We start from the raw sequence: 22,508 nt of genomic DNA on the forward strand, positions 1-22,508 counted from the left end.
AGTCATGAATAAAGGGTGGAGATAGTGATGGGATCGGCAGTTCTTTTGACTGTACTGAATCACTAGAATCAGTTCCTTAAATTGATTCGTTCAAAAAATTCGTTCACCCCCCCCCCCCAAAAAAAAAAAAAAAATTGGGGGGGCGGGGGGCGTGCGTAGTACAGACAGTACAGTGCAGACATTCGCGCACTGCGTAGGGACTCGCGTTAATCTAACAACAACAACAGTTGCAGTAGAAGGGATAATAATAATAATAATATGAATCAGAATTGATCCCCAAGGAGAAATTTATTTTTGTTACAATAACTGTGTAAATAATAGCCTATGTATGTGTACATACATTAGTTATTATTTTTATTTTAAATCTTCTCAAAACAGTTTTTATGTGGCTTGTTTTCATGGGATCGGCAGTTCTTTTGACTGTACTAATCACTAGAATCAGTGACTGACAACGCCACACTGTTGCCGCAGTTCAGTACGTGTACCGAATCACTTCTGCAGTTCTTTTGACAGTACGAATCACTAGAATCAGTGACTGACACAGCACCACACTGTGGCCGCAGTTCAGTGCGTGTACCGAATCACTTCTGCAGTTCTTTTGACAGTACGAATCACTAGAATCAGTGACTGACAACGCCACACTGTGGCCGCAGTTTAGTATGTGTACCGAATCACTTCTGCAGCAGCAGTACAGTTTAATTGCAAATCAGCATTATTATAATGATGATGATAGCTACTAAACAACAACAACAACAACAACAGTTGCAGTAGAATGGATAATAATAATAATAATACTATGAATCAGAATTGATCCCCAAGAAGAAATGTATTTTTGTTACAATAACTGTGTAAATAATAGCCTATGTATGTGTACATACATCAGTTATTATTTTTATTTTAATTCTTCTCAAAACAGCCTGCCCTAAACGTTACCCTCCGCCCCTCCCCCTCGCGTCGCTGCTGCTCAGCCTGCACGGATTTTCTTTAACTTTATGTGTTGAGATAATGGGGATGTGTGTTTGTTTTCATGTGGCTTGAGTCAACATTAGCCGTTAGCTTGGAGAATGAATGGAGAACGGATGCCAATGGCATGAAACATATCCCCGCGACGGGGGGAGAATCACTCGCGGCATTGGGGCAAGCAGAGCAGAGAGCGAGAGCATTGTCGTTCACTGAGTGATTCATGTCGTTAATCCGCGGTGAAAGAATTGTTCGCTCAGTCCCTCCCCCCGCCCTCTCATTGGCTGCGTCGTTCGCCGACGTCGAGGGTTCAGTGAGTCACAGAATGCGCCAGTTCCACTCATACCGGCATGGTCGCGGCGGAGCTCAACTGAACTGAGAAAGGAACAAATCAGTTCATGAAGTGATTCGGTTCAGTACGTTCACTCAAAAGATTCGTTCTTTCGAACGAATCGTTTGCGAACGACACAACACTAGGTGGAGAAGCACGACAGTTCACTTGTACAACATCAGAGCAACAAGACAAAAAGCACACAGGGCACAGCTCATTAAACATACTTATCTTTGATGGGAAGTTTTTTTGTTCTGGCTTGGAAATCTCGAGAACAGCTGCCCCATTTGTCTGTCTTCTCTGTCTTCCTCACTCTTTTTTTCCTCTGAGCAATAATCTTTATGCTTTTTTTTTTAGCTATTCAAAGGGATGGAAGCTTATTTATTAAAGGTACCGTATTTTCTTGAATTGCCACCGGGAATATAGTATTCGCCTGCCTAGAATTGCAGCCGGGTCAAACTCGTTTTGCAAAATAATTAGCGCATGCTTGGCACTTCCGCCGGGTCAAATATGAGTCATTAATTGACTTCCGCCTCCTGGTGGTAGAGGGCGCTAGTGATCCTTCTTGCGACTGCTGGTACTGCAGAAGACCGGTGCTGCAGAAGAAGACAACACGCAGCAAGAGTGAGTAGCCATTGTTTGCTTGCACTTTTACCATGGAGGATTACATATCTAAAATAAAACAGTTTTCTAAACTGGACTTTCAATCGAAGCAGGAGGTAATACTTAAAGGAAGATCTCCATCGAGACAGAGAGACTTTTAAAACTGAAGAAAGATAAGGAAGACTTCTATAGGAGCTGCGCAGGGACTCATTTATACCTAAAGGTAAGACCATAATAACGTTTTTTTTTATTAAATGTGATTTTCATGATAAGGTAAGCGCCGGAGTGGGAAGAGGTTTTAAAATAATTAGCGCATGATTGCCAATCCCGCATTTTTTTGGTAAACGCAGGAGTGAGAAGAGGTTTTAAATTAATTAGCGCCCCGGCGGCTATTCAAGGAAATACGGTATTTGTAATTGATGATTATACAAAAATGTTCATGAATAAAATGTATATGTTTTTAAAATACAAACAGGGGCCAAATGTGTAAAATAAAAAAGTAAAAATATATTTGAAAAAGAAAAATCTACCAGTACTTCTGCGGGTAGGCCTACTCAACGATGCTGTACAGAACCATTAAAACGGACAACAGAAGCTAAGAAACACAAACTCAAATAAAATTAAAATAACAGCAAATAAAAATAATTTCAAACATTTTTTAGAAATATCTAAAAACTTTATTGTATATAATTTTAAATATGACAGACGTTTATTTTTTGCAAATTTGTATTTATCATCCCTGCCAAAAACCCAATCCCAGTGTATTTGTATTACTATAAAATGGTACTAAATTCTGTCATAATTATTGTTTTTTTTATATATTTGTTCAGCTTTTTTAGGAGTCGCCACAGCAAGTCAAATCCATAAATGGTTTTGGTATAGATTTTTTTTTTTATTCTATTTTTTTTTTTTACAGTGGAAGTCGTTTGTAGCACAACCTTGGCTGGGAATCAAACTGATGTGCTGTGCCGTGAAAGGCTTAAATGTGTACAATTATACCACCAGGGATAATAAATACATAAATAGATCATCTGTCTTTAATATGTATATCAGAAACATCATATCCCACTACTTTAAAAAAAACTCACACTTCTCAGGCTGTTGTATTTTCTACTTATGCGCAATGATATGATATGTATCCTGAGAAAAATTAACATGTATCATACAATTACCTTCAATTAATGATATAAATGTGTATATCTAAACATGATGAAGCTGAAAGTGCCCCTTTTGAAAGTATGCATTCTGATGAGCTGTGGTAGCGAACATTATTGACTGTGATTATTCTTAGGCCATTGGCATTGATTAGTAACAAGCACACAAAACAAATAAAATTGACCCAGTAAGATTTATATGTAAACAACCTTCTTACCTTAAGCCTGTCCTTACATGTGTTCAGGTTCTTTCAATCGTCAAGATGTCCTTTTGTTTCTTGGGCAATATTGATTATGTAGTCGCACTTAATTGCACTCGTTTTAATTGTGCACTTATTCATTTAGTTCAAAATAAACAACCCTTTGCCAAATTAACAGAGTTTTTTTCAAACACCAGTAACAACATTATTCAATACAATAATATATGATACTAAATAATAAAGTACCTTTACAAAGATAATAGTTTTAATTGGCACTGTCAAAAAGGTATTCATCTATTGTTTATAGTTGTGATTGCAGTTTGCAGTGGTGCAGAAAATACAGCTGTCTATGTCAATATACTGTAAACCTTTTATTATCTTGCTAAATGACATGTTTCTCTTAATGAAGTGCCAGCAGCACCCATGCAACCTCAGACCATGTGACTACCACATGCTTGACCTCATCTTGGTACTCACTTGTGTTGCCAGCAATGTAGACAGTAATGGCTGTGTGTTGACTAAGTTAGTGGATAGTGAATCCAAAAGTAAAAGGAACGCATAAAAGCTGTAAAGTTTATCCAAGTTTCATTTCCATAGTGTTGTCCATTTGTAAGATATACTCTAATAAAATCATTACTTTTGTGACTTTGGATGCACGCTCATCTAGGGATTTTCCCATAAGCTTCAAAATCATCTGATTTGGGTCAGAATCTTCATTGGAACATCTAAAAGACAGATACAAATATTATATATAGACATATATACTTTTTTAACCCTCTTGGTCTTCAGGGTGTCCAAACCTCTCGAAGGAGAGGCCATTTTTGGGTGGTCTGGGAATGTGGTTACGATCTACTGTGTTTCTGGATGTGGCAGGTGAACGGATCTAGGCGGTAATGTAGAGATCAACACCTGTCTTTCCCAGCTTATTATTGCACAGCAAGGGCTGGATGATGTTAAAAGTTCATGTGAAAAGTCAAAGGACACATCCTCACCTGGCTCATCTAGGTAGGAGTATGTTCAATGTAGTAGGTCGAGGATGGCAGAATCAACTCAACTCTGTTCCCACTATCCAAATTGCAGGACGGACAGTCAGTCATCTCAGGTGAGAGAAAATCAATTGTTCCATTGTCTTCATGTGTGAACACCACAAGTCTGTAGTTGTTGAGGTTGGCAGGTCGTCCAGTTTGGGGGAGCAGCACCGCACACTCAACCCGAAATTCCACTGCACTGTACACGTGCGCCACCGGCAGTACGGTTCAAATGTACTATCCTCTCCAACCGCAGCTTCATACTGAAAACAAGCGATGGACAGGCCAGCCGCCCCAAGCGCCTCAAAAATGGAGTCCCCCAAGGGTCAGTACTGGCCCGATTGCTCTTCAACAATCTGCCCCCCACAACATCAAGGCAGTACGGACACGCAGATGACCTTGCCTTCTTATATTCAGACAGTACAGGAGACCCTAACCTCAGACATGTCACAAATAGCAGGGTACCTGAAAACGTGGAGACTTAAACTGAGTGTTCCGAAAACAACCTCCACAGCTTTCCATCTCAACACCAAGGAGGCCCCGACTCACAGTTAATGTCAACGGGTCACCCCTGGCGCACAACCCAACTCCCACGTACCTCGGAGTGAAACTGGATAGGCAGCTTACGTACAAAAACACTTTGAATCGTTGCATGCCAAAGTCTCCTCCAGGAATAACCTCCTACACCGACTAGCAGGCTCGTCTTAGGGTGCAAGCACCTCCACCTTAAGAAACGGCGCGCAGGAATATGCCTCCCCTGCATGGTGCCGCAGCGCACATGCCAAGAAACTCGACATCACCCTCAACGAGACCATGAGGATTGTCACCGGCTGCCTGAAACCCACCCCAAATGAGTTCCTCCCGGTACTATCTGCCATCGCACCAGCCGCAATACGCAGGGAAAACCACACACAAAGACTTGTGAGCAAGGCCTCGCAGGATCCAACCCATCTCCTACACAAACTTGTAGCAGACTCCCAAAACCTTGGTCGACAATGCCTACCTTCCCGGCGCCCATTCTCCCACCACCCAGAAATTCTTGGTGGAACCAAATTCAACACACTTGAAGCATGGAGAACCAGCTGGCAGGAAACCCCCCAAACCCCTCAACTCTCAGTCAACCCAAATACTACATCCGGGCGCTGACCGTCCTCACAAGAACTGGTCAACACTAAACCGGATACGGACGGATGTTGGCCGATTCAACGCCAACATGCACCGCTGGGGTCTGCGCCCATCAGCAGCCTGCCCGTGCGGAGCCGAGCAACAGACCGTTTCGCATTCGAGCGCTAAATAGACGCAGAGCTTCTATTTCTGCCAGATTCTGCAACAAATCCAATCATTTTCTCTAAAATTTGCTGGTGTCAGACAGGACCTCATGCACAAACACAAAATAAAGTATTCGGTTTACTTTTTAAAATAAAATTCAAGGTGTATCGTATTTTACACTTTGAAAGGTCCTAATGGTTGGCAACAGACATGAAGTCACCTTGTAAAAGGTTTTCAGACTTAATTTCATCATGTTGACACAAATGGATGAGGACATGCTGACTCTAGAGTTCCAAAATTAAAGAATACTGTAAAGGCATATCCCGGGCAGCTAAATGGAGATACAGTGGCCTGTGTCAAATAAGAACAGACATAAAAACAGATTTTTTTGACACGCTCGCCAGAGAGGATGTTACTGTTGTATTGTTGCATGCTGCAAAAAAAATTGTAGCAGGAACAAGTTTATTTGCTTCTGCTTCCCTGGAAGGACATAATAAATGATTTGTGGCTTGCTTTATTACGAACTCCCTTATCACATGATTATGTGCATATTCGCGAGATCTCGTAAAAGTCTGCGCTATTTTGCTGCACGACGAAGCCGCAACAGAACAGCGGTGGGGATTACCAGACGGCCGATGGTGGCACCCTCTCGCGGTGAAGCCGGTCCGCGACTGTACCGCATTCAGTGGAAATCCGGGGTCACAGTCAGATGCACTCACTCACTTGTGACTCACTTATTGTGTCCTTGGGCAAGACACTTCACCCTTTGCCTCTGATGGCTGCTGGTTAGCGCCTTGCATGGCAGCTCCCGCCATCAGTGTGTGAATGTGTGTGTGAATGGGTAAATGTGGAAATACTGTCAAAGCGCTTTGAGTACCTTGAAGGTAGAAAAGCGCTATACAAGTATAACCCATTTATCATTTATTACAAGTGGATATACAATCACAAGTTGTGAGTTGCAACAGCAGACAGTCCTAAGCGAATCAGCCAAGCTGCACCGAAACCACACCCGCCTAGCAGATATATCTGATACCTGCACGCTTTTTTAATCCACAAGGAAGGAGATTAAAACATTGATTAGGTTACAAGGCCATTTTCAAAAAGACATTTTAAGAGAAGCAAGATTTCGTGAGACGAGGTCAGCCAAACCCAAACAATCTATTTTTTATGCAGACACACAACAACATTACAACAAGCATTAATGTCAACATGCACATACTGTACACACACAACAGTCTTGTTGGTGCGCTCCAAAACGTTAACCACCAAAAACAAAAACAGGAAAATCATTTGTGGCATTGTTGAACACTCTGGGAGTTTTGGAGTGATGAATGAGCGTGGCTTCATGTAGCCACTGCTAGTGTTAGTACAAACTAACAGGGTGAGGCTATCCTTCATCAGATTGTGTCCCGGTAGTGCCTTCTCTTTCGCTGTATTAAAGGTCTGCTCGGGCATATTTTTCGGTCTTATCAAAATTAAAGACTTGCTGCGGAACAAATCTCCCTTCGGTGATAAAACCCTTGAACTGAAGGGGCCACGACCCGGCAGTTAACTAGCTAAAACGCTAGCTCAAAACGGTTGTCCAGCAAACCAAAGCTATCCAGCAGGACAGTGAGTGTTTGGACATATTTGAAGCGTTTGTGATCACACAAAGTGATCTCTAAGACAGGCTGATACACCTCAGAAGTGCCGTTTGCCAACAAAGCACTTTGAAATGGTCGCACCTGCGTGTACAAGATGTACACAGGATGTGACGTAGGTGGCCTCGTCTCTTCAAAACGTTTTTTTCCGCATATACAGGAAGTGATGTCATCCAAATGGAAGCCCCCGATGGCTTCAAGTGGCATGCAAAATGAATGAATGAATGAATGAAGCGTTCAAACATCGAGTCATAATCCGCACACAGAGGTATATTTGGCGCAATGTAAGGGTTCGTTAACCGAAAAGTTCGCAAATATAGGCGTTCGTAACTGAAAGGTTCCATCGTACGATATAACTGGAAGTTAGCATGCTAAGAGGAAGTAAAGCCCCATCTATATGAATATGTGGATGCCGCCTCTTATGCACCTGTTCATTGGAAAGATGCATCAACGCGGCCGCCATATTGGGCAGGGGGGAGCCGTGTCCGATTACTGTATTAATCAACTAAAACAAAGGTCTATCAATGATTAAAATGTTGGTTCCAGTCAGATGCACAGCGGTCTGATTGGTCTGACAAAATCCTGCTCAAGATGGCGGCCGCGTTGACATGCTTTACAAGCCTGAAGGAGGCATTTACGTATTGATATCTAAGTGGCCCCAAGTCTGAGAGGGATTTACAAATACAGAAGAAAGTTGGCAGTAGAGGTGGGAATCTTTGGGCACCCCACAATTCGTTTACGATTACGATTCAGGAGCTACGATTTGATTAAAAATCGATTATTGATGCATGTTTAATGTACGTACAGTACAGGCCAAACGTTTGGACACACCTTCTCATTCAGTGTGTTTTCTTTATTTTCATGACTATTTACATTGTAGATTGTCACTGAAGACATCAAAACTATGAATGAACACATGTGGAGTTATGTACTTAACAAAAAAAGGTGAAATAAGTGAAAACATGTTGTATATTCTAGTTTCTTCAGAGTAGTAACCCTTTGCTCTGATTACTTGTTTGCACACTGTTGGCATTCTCTCAATGAGCTTCAAGAGGTAGTCACCTGAAATGGTTTTCACTTCACAGGTGTGCTTGAAACTCATCGAGAGAATGCCAAAAGTGGGCAAAACAGTAATCAGAGCAAAGGGTGGATATTTTGAAGAAACTAGAATATAAAACATGTTTTCAGTAATTTCACCTTCTTTTGGTTAAGTACATAACTCCACATGTGTTCATTCATAGTTTTGATGCCTTCAGTGACAATCTACAGTGTAAACAGTCATGAAAATAAAGAAAATGCATTGAATGAGAAGGTGTGTCAAACGTTAGGCCTGTACTGTATATTGATGCAGTTTTACGTTTATTTTCGTTTCACCACATAAGCGTGTATCAATTGCAACTTTAAAAAAAACAATTCATTTGGAATAAGAATGTTACGACACAACGGCAGGGATCAGTTCAATAGGTTTATTGAACCAGATGATGATGTGTTGGGGTCTGTATGCTACTCTGAGTGATTGGTGCAATAATTAATAATGCAAATGTTACCAGAGTATGTTGTAAGTGTGTGTTGGATGAATCCTTCGTCAGACCAAAGGGGTAAGGCGAGAAGGCAGTCTGTGGGCAAGCAAGCGGTCGGGGGCTGGAGAGAAGCAACGAGGTCCGTGTTAAAGCAGGGGTCAAGGATCGAGGGAGGCAGTCCGGACTCCAGAAGGAAGTCGAGGCACACAGCTCGATCACGGGAAACAGGGGAAGCACTGCGGGGAACACAGAGGGCATAAATCACTGGAACAGAGAGAGAGCGAGTACGCAGGAGGGAAGCTTACTACGAGGAGTGAACTACGTTCCGGCGCTGGATCTTCGGGTCCGCTGGTCTTTATGCTGTCTGTCCGCATTAGTTCCAGGTGCGCTGATTAGGGATTGCCTGCAGCTTTGCAGGTGCGTGACTGCAATGCGGCCAGAGCGAGCGGGGGCGTGTCCTGGCGCGCTTCTAGCGGAGGCGCCAGCCGAGCCTACAAAGAAAGTCAAATTAATTTCCACATTTATTAAATTAATGAAAATGTGCGCAATAGCTGGTCGGATTTCAGAACTGTCTGCATTACTTTATTTACAATAAATAAATCGATTATCGACGTCTACTAATCGATTATATAAGGGTCAATGTTAGAATTGCGATGCATCTAAAAATCGATTATTTCCCCCACTTCTAGTTGCAGAGTGAAAAGATAGCTTTTTAAACAGCATTATGCGGCTACAGATTTTGTGATTCTGTTCCCATATTGCATGTGTTTTGGGGGTTTGCGTGTATTTTCGACGAAGCTTTGCGTTCACTTACGTGTTGTGTTTTTCAAAAAAATATATGTATTTGTTTGGCGGTTTGCGTGTGTTTTGGATGCGGCTGTGCGTTTCCCCCTGGCCACCGTACTTTTAGCATATTGCTGAAAGAATATGGTCAGATAGTTTTAGAAAGGAGCATATATTTTTGATCATGTTTGAAAGACCTGCTGTCTTTTGATTGATTGATTGAGACTTTTATTAGTAGGTTGCACAGTGAAGTACATATTCCGTACAATTGACCACTAAATGGTAACACCCGAATACGTTTTTCAACTTGTTTAAGTCGGGGTCCACTTAAATAGATTCATGATACAGATATATACTATCAGATACTATCATCATAATACAATCATCACACAAGATAATCACATTGAATTATTTACAATTCGGGGTGTGGAAGGGGGGGGGGGGTGGTTAGGTTTGGTTGTTATCATCAGTCATCAACAATTGAGAACAGAGAAATGGATAATGGAACAGTGTAGGTCTGACTTGGTAGGATATGGACAGCAAGTAGTGGACATAGAGAGAGAGAGAGAGAGAGAGAGAGAGAGAGAGAGAGAGAGAGAGAGAGAGAGAGAGAGAGAGAGAGAGAGAGAGAGAGAGAGATCAAAAGGCATAAGAAAAAGTATCTGCATTTGATTGTTTACATTTGATTATTAACAATCCGGGGAGGGTGTTAGTTTAGGGTTGTAGCTGCCTGGAGGTGAACTTTTATTGCAGTTTTGAAGGAGGATAGAGATGCCCTTTCTTTTATACCTGTTGGGAGCGCATTCCACATTGATGTGGCATAGAAAGAGAATGAGTTAAGACCTTTGTTAGATCGGAATCTGGGTTTAACGTGGTTAGTGGAGCTCCCCCTGGTGTTGTGGTTATGGCGGTAATTTACGTTAAGGAAGTAGTTTGACATGTACTTCGGTATCAGGGAGGTGTAGCGGATTTTCTAGACTAGGCTCAGTGCAGGTTGTTTTACTCTGTTCTCCATCCTGAGCCAGCCCACTTTGGAGAAGTGGGTAGGAGTGAGGTGGGATCTGGGGTGGAGGTCTACAAGTAATCTGACTAGCTTGTTCTGGGATGTTTGGAGTTTAGATTTGAGGGTTTTGGAGGTGCTAGGGTACCAGGAGGTGCATGCGTAATCGAAAAAGGGTTGAACGAGAGTTCCCGCCAGAATCCTCATGGTGCTTTTGTTGACCAGAGAGGAGATTCTATAGAGAAATCTCATTCGTTGGTTGACCTTTTTGATTACCTTGGTTGCCATTTTATCACAGGAAAGATTAGCCTCTAGAATGGAACCTGGGTAGGTGACCTCATCTTTCCTGGTGATAACAATGTCACCCACTTTTATAGTGAAAAATAGTGTCATGGATCTCAGATGGTGTACCTAATGACGTGGCCACTGAGCGTATATTGCACAAAAAGTCATCTTTTTAACGTCACATGACCCTAAAGAATAATAGTCATATTACTCACTGCTCTAGTTTCCCGAACATGTGAACGCATCACACTGTTGCGTGGTGCAAGCTCGTCCGCGGAGGCGCGCGCACGTCCCAGCACCGTGGCCAGCGCTCCACTCCGCAGTGTCTGTGCGTGGATTCAACCAGTGGCTTTGTAATGTGCAGCACGGCTACTTCAAAGAGCACACGTGAATGAAGCGCACACAGGACCGAGGTTTATTGCACATCCGGGACACGCTCATCGCTTTGGCGCTCACTTTTCTTTCTTCTTCCCATGTTGGGTTATTAAATGTGTGATCCTCCGTCGCGTGGGTAGGTGTGCCGCCGGACGAGTGCTCGACTGGGCTGCGTGGAAAAGCGCGAGTCGCGGTGCCTCTAAGAGAGCCTCCGTGATTTAAGGATGCTGGTGGGAAATGCCTGGAGACAGAGATGACGAGATTTGTCAAAAGGCACTTGAACTCCTCACGGATCTTTGCTCCACGGGGGAAGTGAAAAGCGAAAACTGCCTGGATTTCATCTACTATTTCCGTGATTTGGCCAGGCCACGATATTCAGACTCAGGTGAGGAGAAAGCATTTTAAATGAATGGAGGTTTAAAAATGCACCTGACTTCTTTTAATCTACCTCAGAGGTGTCCAAACATTTTCCAGCGAGGGCCACATGGAGAAAAATTTAAGATTACGAGGGCCACTTTCATACATTTTGTATATGAAACATACTCAAACCCAAACAATTTAGGTGAACATATGCTAACATTTGAAAAATACTTCTACATCTCAGCTTTGTGTTATGGATAACAAAGCAATAAAATCATTCATGATTATTTTAATAATGATTTTATTTGTATTTATGTTAACTGTGCTGGAAAGTTAGCCTGTATTTACTAATATTGCTGTTATACCGTCAACTGAAACGCTTTTGAGGGCTTTAATACACTCAAAAACATATCTTGTCTCACAAGAAATGTGTACACTTTTTCATCATGACAGGACACACAGAAATCTTCAAAGACCTTATACAGTAAGACACTGAGGTTGTCGGCCATTTTGGTTTTCAGGTTCCATTTTTGGGGGATTTGGTCCCGTTGAATGTTTCATAGTTTTTTGTTCTAATTTGGGACCTTAGTTTAGTTTGTCTATAGAATGTGTCGCGGGCCAATAAAAATTGAGCTGCGGGCCGCAAATGGCCCCCGGGCCGCACTTTGGACATCCCTGATCTACCTTAAACTTCAAATAGGCACAAATGAGCCCATTGTGCACTCAATTGTTACTATGGTGTTCTGTTACCATTGCAATCAAATGTTAATGCATTGTTCTTGTGCATGTTAAATACAACAGCAGCATTTATTATCATTATTGCATTGAATTTTATTTTTTAAATGCTATGCAATTATGACTTGTGCAGGGGTAGTCCAGTAGGCTGACACAGGTGTGGATATAACTGACTCTGCGCTACCTGCACTCTTACTGTAACATTATTCGCTAAAGCAGTGATGCCCAAAGTGTGGCCCATGGGACAGATCTGGCCTACCAAATTATTTTGACTTAGACTTCCTTTTATTGCCATTCAAATTTGAACTGTACAGTAGAGATAGGAACGCAATTCCGTTGCATTAGCTGGTTGCAGTGCAGGATAAAAGAGCAATAAAGTGCGTATATAAATAAATAGATTATAAATATATTGCACTTTTTCATATGCATCCACGTTTATGGATGTATGTTATATTGTCTTTGTATTCCAGCGAGTTATCCGTTTTTGGGGGAATTGAGGGAATTATTTTGATGCGTTCAAGAGTCATAAGGCCTGAGGGAAGAAGCTGTTACAGAACCTGAAGGTTCTGCTTTGGAGGCTGCGGAACCTCTTTCTAGAGTCCAGAAGTGAAAACAGTCCTTGGTGGGGGTAGAAGGAGTCTCTACTGATTTTGTGAGCCATGGTCAGGCAGCAGGTTTTTGCGATTTCCTGGATAGGAGGAAGAGGAGTCCATCCATCCATCCATTTTCTACCGCTTGTCCCTTTTGTGGTCGCGGGGGGTGCTGGTGCCTATCTCAGCTGCATTCGGGCGGAAGGCGGGGTACACCCTGGACAAGTCGCCACCTCATCACAGGGCCAACACAGATAGACAGACAACATTCATACTTGTACATTCACACACTAGGGCCAATTTAGTGTTGCCAATCAACCTATCCCCAGGTGCATTTTTTTGGCGGTGGGAGGAAGCCGGAGTACCCGGAGGGAACCCACGCAGTCACGGGGAGAACATGCAAACTCCACACAGAATGATCCCGAGCCCGGGATTAAACCCAGAACTACTCAGGACCTTCTTATTGTGAGGCACACGCACTAACCCCTGTGCCACCCTGCTGCCCGGAAGAGGAGTCCTGATGATCTTTTCCGTCGTCCTCACCACTCTCTGCAGAGACTTCCAGTCTGAGGCACTGCAGGCTCCAGTCCAGACAAAGATGCAGTTGGTCAGTAGGCTCTCTGTAGTGCCTCTGTAGAATGTGGTGAGAATGGGGTGATGGAGCTGCGCTCTTTTCATCCGACGCAAAAAGTGCTTGCGCTGCTGAGCTCTTTTCGCAAGAGCTCCGGTGTGTAGGGACCAGGTAATATTGTCAGTTATCTGCACCCCCAGGAACTTGGTGCTGCTTACGATCTCCACTGCTGTGCCGTTGACGAAGAGTGGAGTGTGGCTGGACTGGTGCCTCCTGAAGTCGACGATGATCTCCTTGGTCTAGTCGACGTTCAGGACCAGGTTGTTGGTTCTGCACCAGTCAACCAGATGTTTCACCTCCTCCCTGTAGTCCATGTCGTTGTTTGTTTGGCCTGCCAATTTCATACATATTCATACTGACCCTTTGAAGAGGAACTGCACTTTTTTTGAATAATTCCCAGCAACGTTCCCTCTAGGGTGCGTGCCTGTGCAATTGCGCACTGCTCACGCATCCTCTGCGCATGGCATATCTATGCCACGCACAAAAGAACAATCTTCAATGTAACTGACGACATGCGGCCACAACAGAAAGAACAGTTTATGTCATCACTGTTCAATTATTGTAACATCTGTCTAGGCGCTTTAGGAGGACATGAATTCCATCGATCACTTTATTGAGCAAAACTCTTTATTGTCAGCCATAAACACACATGACCAAAACGGTGGTAAACAAGTTTCTATCTCGCAAAACTGGTCATTTTCTGCTGTACAAACCAAACCAAAACCAACTTTGTCATCTGTCATATCAACAGCAGCCACTCGCTCTTTGTTACTTCCGACAACACATGAACATAAGGCACTTAGCCAGTGATGCGTTTACAGCCACACAAAAAGTCAGACAACTCCAACATCACACATAATGTGTAATTCCAGGTCGTTACACTATGATTTACCAATCAAATGTGTGCTTATTCTAGTGTCATTTATAAAGAATCTTAATTTATAAATATTAATCATGAAATGCTGTTATTATATAAAATAAATACTAATAAAAATATATATTTTATAAACAGAAAGTTACAGGAATGGACGCATGATCGCATGCTTACATCTCATTGTGCAACATGTGAATGTTTTAATGGGAACTAAATGCGATATCTGAAAGGGGTACAAATTATTTCCAAAACAGGACCCCCACCCAGACATACAGTACTAGTACACAACTCATGAAAAACAAAATTTGTGTTATTGTCATTGTAAGTGGGCCAAAACATTTATATTACAAAATAATCTCATGGAAATGACTGCTGTCATTTGATAATAATAGTAAAACATTTAACTTGTTTTTAGTCAGGTTTGGGACAGGTGTGATGCTGGTGCGGCCACAGTGTGCACATCTGATGTTGCTCACATGTGCTCCACTGAATGCTCAAGGAGTTTTTACGTTTGCTCACACACATGAAAAATTAGAGGCAACATTGATTCCCAGTCTTTTTGAGAGACAAGCACACATACTGTATGTATTTTCTTTTTTGCATCCATTTTAACTGCAGACTTCATGAGAGCCAACAAACATATTAAAATATCACTTACTGTACAATGTGTGCTCTCACTGAAGAAAAAAGCTGGGCGGAACAAAGCATCTTTTCTGGTCTTTTTCGCCATTTCTTGATCTATGTTGGCTGTCAAATTGGACCAACTTCTCAGTTTATTTCCACATCATTTTACTATCCAGGTGAGAGGCATAATTTATATAATCTATAATAAACTTTCACAAGCTCCGAGACGAGAGCTCACCAGCTCATGATATCAATACAGCAGCATAAGGAAATTACCTCTCTGTGACTATGTGCTGTCCAAAATAGATCCTTAACGTTAGCGCTTTTAACAACATTATCAGTAATATTTGGTTAATATTCAGGTCATGAAATGTAAATGGAGTATTGTTGGCACTTTTTGGATGGTTATTTATTGGGTTTTATGGTCGGAATAGACGCAATACAATGGCTCCATTGTAAACAGTGTTTTATTTACCTATACTTACGAGTTAGAATGCATTTTAAAATATAAACGCATATGTGGTCTTGTCTCTCATAAGCATTGGGAATTATAGGCAACATTCCCAAAAAAGTGCAGTTCCCCTTAAAGCCCACACAATCATTGATCCATCCAGGGTCGCAGATCACATGCTGTGCATATGGCCTCACAATCCATAGGGGCAAACCATTTTGCGTGAGCAGACATATATAAAATGTCAGTTAATAAATGACAGGGCGCTTCATATTAAATTTTACCGCTGATCAATTCCAAGCCCCTTCCTGCTCCGCCATTGATAGAAATATAACGTAAAATTTCCATTCCACATTGCTTCTGTCATACGTGGTGGGTCGCATTAATTCACTTGTCTTGCAAGGGTAGAATCCCTGGAGGGAGTGGAGAAACATTTTTGAAATTTAAGTAGGGCTGCAACTAACAACTAATTTGATAATCGATTAATCTGTTGATTATTATTTCGATTAATCGATTAATAATCGGATAAGAGACAAACTACATTTCTATCCTTTCCAGTATTTTATTGAAAAAAAACCCAGCATAATGGCACCATACTTATTTTGATTATTGTTTCTCAGCTGTTTGTAAATGTTGCAGTTTATTAATAAAGGTTTATAAAAATAAAAATAAAAACGTAGCCTCTGCGCATGCGCATAGCATAGATCCAACAAATCGATGACTAAATTAATCGCCAACTATTTTTATAATCGATTTAATCGATTAGTTGTTGCAGCCCTAAATTTAAGTTATTTGTGAGATGTTGTTCTAAAATTAAATGCATTGTTTAATGTACAAACCCCATTTCCATATGAGTTGGGAAATTGTGTTAGATGTAAATATAAACGGAATACAATGATTTGCAAATCCTTTTTCAACCCATATTCAATTGAATGCACTACAAAGACAAGATATTTGATGTTCAAACTCATAAACTTTATTATTTTTTTGCAAATAATAATTAAGTTAGAATTTCCCCACTGTGTTACATGGCCTTTCCTTTTAACAACACTCAGTAAACGTTTGGGAACTGAGGAGACACATTTTTTAAGCCCCTCAGGTGGAATTCTTTCCCATTCTTGCTTGATGTACAGCTTAATTTGTTCAACAGTCCGGGGGTCTCCGTTGTGGTATTTTAGGCTTCATAATGCGCCACTCATTTTCAATGGGAGACAGGTCTGGAATACAGGCGGGCCAGTCTAGTACCTGCACTCTTTTACTATGAAGCCACGTTGATGTAACATGTGGCTTGGCATTGTCTTGCTGAAATAAGCAGGGGCGTCCATAGTAACGTTGCTTGGATGGCAATATATGTTGCTCCAAAACCTGTATGTACCTTTTAGCATTAATGGCGCCTTCACAGGTGTGTAAGTTACCCATGTCTTGGGCACTAATACACCCCCATACCATCACAGATGCTGGCTTTTCAACTTTGCGCCTATAACAATCCGGATGGTTCTTTTCCTCTTTGGTCCGGAAGACACGATGTCCACAGTTTCCAGAAACAATTTCAAATGTGGACTCGTCAGACCACGGAACACTTTTCCACTTTGTATCAGTCCATCTTAGATGAGCTCAGGCCCAGTGAAGCCGACGGCGTTTCCGGGTGTTGTTGATAAACGGTTTTCGCCTTGCATAGGAGAGTTTTAACTTGCACTTACAGATGTAGCGACCAACTGTAGTTACTGACAGTGGGTTTCTGAAGTGTTCCTGAGCCCACGTGGTTATATCCTTTACACACTGATGTCGCTTGTTGATGCAGTACAGCCTGAGGGATCGAAGGTCATGGGCTTAGCTGCTCACGTGCAGTGATTTCTCCAGATTGTCTGAACCCTTTGATGATATTACGGACCGTAGATGGTGAAATCCAAAACATGCCTCAAATTAAATTCAAGTTTCAATGAAGTAGTATAAAAAAAAATTCACATAAGTGTGAACAATTTTTATGGGCAGGCGGGGTGTTGCAGGGACTCCAAATTATACCCCAATGTATAATGCCCCTTTAGTATTTAAATGTAGAAGTTTTATGTTTCACACTTGAAATCATTGTGTTTGGCCAATAGCCCATTAGCACATTTTCATTTTGGTCATTTAAGGCAAAAAGTTTGGCCACCCCTGCTCTGAAGTGTCAGAGTGTGTATGATTGTGTGTGTGTGCGTGTTTGTGTGCGATCCAAACGGGTTTAGCAGTGGACTTACTGAACCTGCTAAAATGTGTTGCGGGGGGAAAAAAAGGTGTATATTTTCTCAACACCAGCTTGTACATTCAGTCACATGTGTGAAAATGTCACGTTTAATCATTGCAAGCACCCAAGCTCTTATCTGTGTGTGTGCGCATGTGTGTGTGCGTGTGTGTGTGTGTGTGTGCGTGTGTGTGGGTGTGTGTGTTGTAGAGAGCAAGTGCACATTTACTGTACAAAAATTATATCTACTCATTAATCTTTTGTTTGAACCATTAGACTGATCGACCATTCTTCATCATATATTGACTCATTAGTGACTATTTGCATTCCCTCACTCGCACATCCTCCTCCTCAGAAGCATTAGATAGCCATGAGGTGGGATTAGAGTTTTGGAAAGCATCTGACAGCTACAACGATGACACATTAAAATGACTAAGAAAGGAAGAGAAGCAATTATAAGTCTGATTTCAGGATTAATTTGTACATGATTACACACAGAATCCGTGTATAGATGAGGATATAAATTGAAAGTAATTTTGGGGAAATAAGAACACACTTCAACCTACAGGTATGTGCTGGCTTCAGATTGGGAACGTACCTTAGATAGTGCTTTGGTACTACAGTGGTTGACATACAGTATAAGCAAATTAATGGCATGGATGGCAAATAGGTGGACTTGATTGTTGATTAATTGTGATTTGAGCCAGAATGAAATGCATTACTTGGCTGCAACCAGCAGGGGCGCTATTGATTCTCTGGCAAATTGAGCTACGTTCTGTTCTACAGTTTAGTATGTTCAATACAACACTGGCACCTGGGATAGAAACAGGAGTTCAGAACATTGTTCTATACCATGAAAGTATGTTTCAAAACATGACATACTTAGTCAAGGAAATTAAGCCACATCTGTCTTGATTTGATGCTTTTGGTTATCTTTTTACAGCCCGGGGACGTACCTGTGTCATGATCCGTGGTCATGTTTTGTTTAGTTATATTCTGTTAGTTTTGGACTTCCTTAGTTGTTTTTGTGCACTTCAGGGGTTTGTTTTGGTTACCATGGGGACGAATTGATTTCACCTGCCTCTGATTAGTGTTCGGCACGTTCACCTGCTGTTAAACACTAATCAGAGAGCTATTTATTCACATTGCCCGCCACACACTGAGTGTCTGGCCTCCTTGTTTGCGGTAAGCAAGTGTTATGTTGGTTTGTTTCATGTCCTAGTTCTGTGTTAAGTGTTAGCCTTAGCTTCCCGTGCGTTCGGCACGCTTTTCTTTTGCTTGTTTTCTGTTTGCCTATGATTTATGTAAATAAATCATCTCTTACCTTCACGTTTTTGTCCGGAGTGTCCGTGTTGCACTGGAGGAACGATCCCGCACAAATATGCGACCCCCACGTGACAACCTGGAGCATAGGGCATACTTGCCAACCCTCCCGTTTTTAGCAGGAGAATCCCGGTATTCAGCGCCTCTCCCGACAACCTCCCGGCAGAGATTTTCTCCCGACAAACTCCCGGTATTCAGCCGGAGCTGGAGGCCACGCCCCCTTCAGCTCAATGCGGGCCTGAGACTGAGTGGGGACAGCCTGTTCTCACGTCCGCTTTCCCACAATATAAACAGCTTGCCTGCCCAATGAACGGAGAAGTTAAACAGGACAATACTGCCATCTAACGGATAGCCACCAGAACACTGAAATTCAAGTATTTTATTTTTTTTCTATGTAAATAAAATATATATATATATATATATATATATATATATATATATATATAGCTAGAATTCACTGAAAGTCAAGTATTTCATACATATATATATATATATATATATATATATATATATATATATATATATATATATATATATATATATATATATATATATATATATATATATATATATGGAATACTCGAGTTGGTGAATTCTAGCTGTAAATAACCACGCCCCCAACCACCGCCCCACCCCCTACCCCTACCTCCCGATATTAGAGGTCTCAAGCTTGGCAAGTACGGCATAGGGACACAAAATAATGTGTCTCTATTTTGAACAGTGCTGGAATATGTTGGAATATGCTGTGAAGTGACAAACATTAGGACTTGTTGGGAAGATGCAATAGTCTGCTTCCTGAGCTATGTTGATACAGCAGTGTGAAAATCAGATCCCTTTTTCTGGGATTAAATCCATTGAAATCATTGAAAACAGCTTCATGCTTTAATGAGAAAGATGTTTTTGGAAGCCAAATATTTCATTTTGATTTACAAATAATTCTGACAAAGAGCTGTTTTTGGAAAAAGGCAGACACTTAAAAAGTAACATACTTGAAAGGTGGCTCTGTCTTTCACATGTATTTGGGAACACTTTGTTCAAGGCAGGGCAAGGCAAGTTTATTTACAGAGCACAATTTGTACACAAGGCAATTAAAAGTCTGTTACAGAAAATAAAAAGAAAGCAAAATAAAAATATAATATCATAATTCAAATTAAAATCAAAAATCACAATCATCATAAAAACAATTACCGGTATAATGAATTAAAACCAATCAAATACTGTAGATAAAATACTGTCAGTTGTGATATGCACGATTAAACATAAGTATTTTCAGCCTGCATGTGAACGCCGCCAACGTTGAGGCCTGTATCACATCTTTAGGAAGACTAATCCAAATTTTTGGATCATAAAACTGAAACATAGTTTCACCATGTTAGGTCCTGATTCTAGGCACCAGCAAGAGATCACTTCCTGAAGTTCTCAGAGCTCGAGATGATTGATTTGGCTCTAACATTTCAGAGATGTACTTTGGCACAAGACCATGAAAGATTTGTACAGAGGAAGAGCTGTTTCAAAGTCTATTTTCTGAGCAACAGGAAGCCAGTGCAGTGACCTAAGCACTGGACTAATATGGTCTCTACTTCCAAGTTCTAGTCAGGACTCGAGCGGCAGCATTTTGGATGTATTGCAGCTGCTTTCCAGCTTGTTTAGAGAGCACAGTGTGAAGGCCATTACAGTAGTCTAACCTGCTGGAGACAAAGGCATGGATTAGTCTTTCTAAGTCTGAAGTATTCCTTTTTTCTTCTGATTTTGGCAATGGTAGTAAAAAGCTGCTGATGGTATTGACTTAATGTGGCTGTTAAAGTTCAAGTCTTAGTCCATTATTACCCCTAGATTTCTAATCTGATTATTTGGTTTCAGGGAGAGGGTCTCGAGGTGATTAATAATAGTTTCTCTTTGCTTCCGTGGGCCAAAGACAATGATTTGTCTGAGTTTAGATGAAAAAAATAGTTTTGCATCCACACATTGATCTGTTCGATGCAGTGACAAAGTGAATCAGCAGGCCAATGTTTACCTGTCGTCAGTGACACCTAGATCTGAGTGTCATTTGCATAGTTGTGGTACGACACATTGAAGTTGCGTATTAGCTGACCTAGTGGCAGCATGTACAAGTTCAACAATAGTTATCCCAAAATCGTGCCCTGAGGAACCCAACAGGTCATAACCATTTGGTCAGAAACACAGTTACCAATTTTAACACAGTATGTCCTGTGATCAAGAGAGGACTTGAACCAGTTAAGAGCAAAACTGGATATTCCTACCCCGTTTTACAACCGCTGTATTAAGATAGTATGGTCAACTGTGTCAAAGGCAGTGCTCAGGTCGAGCAGAACCAAGACTGAGACTTTTCCTGCGTCTGTGTTCAGGCGGATATCATTTGTCACCTTGATCAGCGCTGTTTTGGTCCTGTTGTGGGGCCTAAAACCTGATTGGAAAATATCAAACCCATTGTTAAACAGAAGGAACTCACTCAGCTGTTGGTATACAACTTTTTTTTAGGACTTTGCCAAAAAAATGGCAGGTTTGATACAGGACCTTATTTTTGTAATACTTTGGCATCAAGACTACTCTTCCTTAAGAGGGGCTTAATGACAGGAGTTCTTTAAGGCCTTTTTGAAATTGTCCAGTCTGAATTGAGATGTTAACCAGACGAGCAAATTGTGATAAACTGCTGAGCACATATTTTACAAATCTAGTGGGTAACTCATCAAGGCATCCATCCATCCATCCATTTTCTACCGCTTGTCCCTTTTGGGGTCGTGGGGGGTGCTGGAGCCTATCTCAGCTGCATTCGGGCGGAAGGTGGGGTACACCCTGGACAAGTCGCCACCTCATCACAGCGCCAACACAGATAGACAGACAACATTCACACTCACATTTACACACATTTAGTGTTGCCAATCAACCTATCCCCAGGTGCATGTTTTTGGAGGTGGGAGGAAGCCGGAGTACCCAGAGGGAACCCACGCAGTCACGGGGAGAACATGCAAACTCCACACAGAAAGATCCCGAGCCCGGGATTGAACTCAGGACTACTCAGGACCTTTGTATTGTGAGGCACATGCACTAACCCCTGTACCACCGTGCTGCCCTCATCAAGGCAGCATGTGTTAATGGACTCAGACTGTGGATGAGCTCTTCAACTGTTTTGTCAGTAACAGGAACGAAATGTGCCAGCTCTCGTTAACTAGCTTGCTGCAGAGTAGCTCTTTGTTTCCCAGGAATTATTGCATTTTAATGCCTTGAACTTTATCATGAAAGAATATTTCAAATTCATTACACTTTGATGTAGAAATTAGTTCTATTGGAAGTGCAATTTGACGGTTTGTTAATCTGTTTACTGTAGAAAACAAGACGCAAGAGTTGTTACTGCAGCTGGTGATGATTTCAGAAAAAAATATTTTCCCTTGTTCTACGCAAAGTCTCATTGAACATTAGCTTTTCTTTGTCAATATCACAATAAGTTTGGAGTTTTGATTTGCACTTTTTCGTTCGGCTATGCTGCACTCTTTTCTGTGTCCAGACATAATCTTAATTTTTCTATGGTGCCT

At 41.5% G+C, this 22,508-nt stretch overlaps 1 protein-coding gene across 1 annotated transcript in view; it reads left to right on the plus strand.

The window, feature by feature from the left end:
- Positions 1-11,113: 11,113 nt before the first annotated feature.
- syt9a (synaptotagmin IXa) overlaps positions 11,114-22,508 on the plus strand; it is a 111,014-nt gene continuing 99,619 nt past the window's right edge. The window contains exon 1 of the mRNA XM_062026782.1: positions 11,114-11,533. Coding sequence (XP_061882766.1) covers positions 11,386-11,533 — 148 coding nt within the window. The 5' untranslated portion in view covers positions 11,114-11,385. The remainder of the gene's footprint in view (positions 11,534-22,508) is intronic.

The sequence above is a fragment of the Entelurus aequoreus genome, linkage group LG02 (assembly GCF_033978785.1).
Source record: "Entelurus aequoreus isolate RoL-2023_Sb linkage group LG02, RoL_Eaeq_v1.1, whole genome shotgun sequence".
In the NCBI taxonomy this organism is placed as follows: domain Eukaryota; kingdom Metazoa; phylum Chordata; class Actinopteri; order Syngnathiformes; family Syngnathidae; genus Entelurus; species Entelurus aequoreus.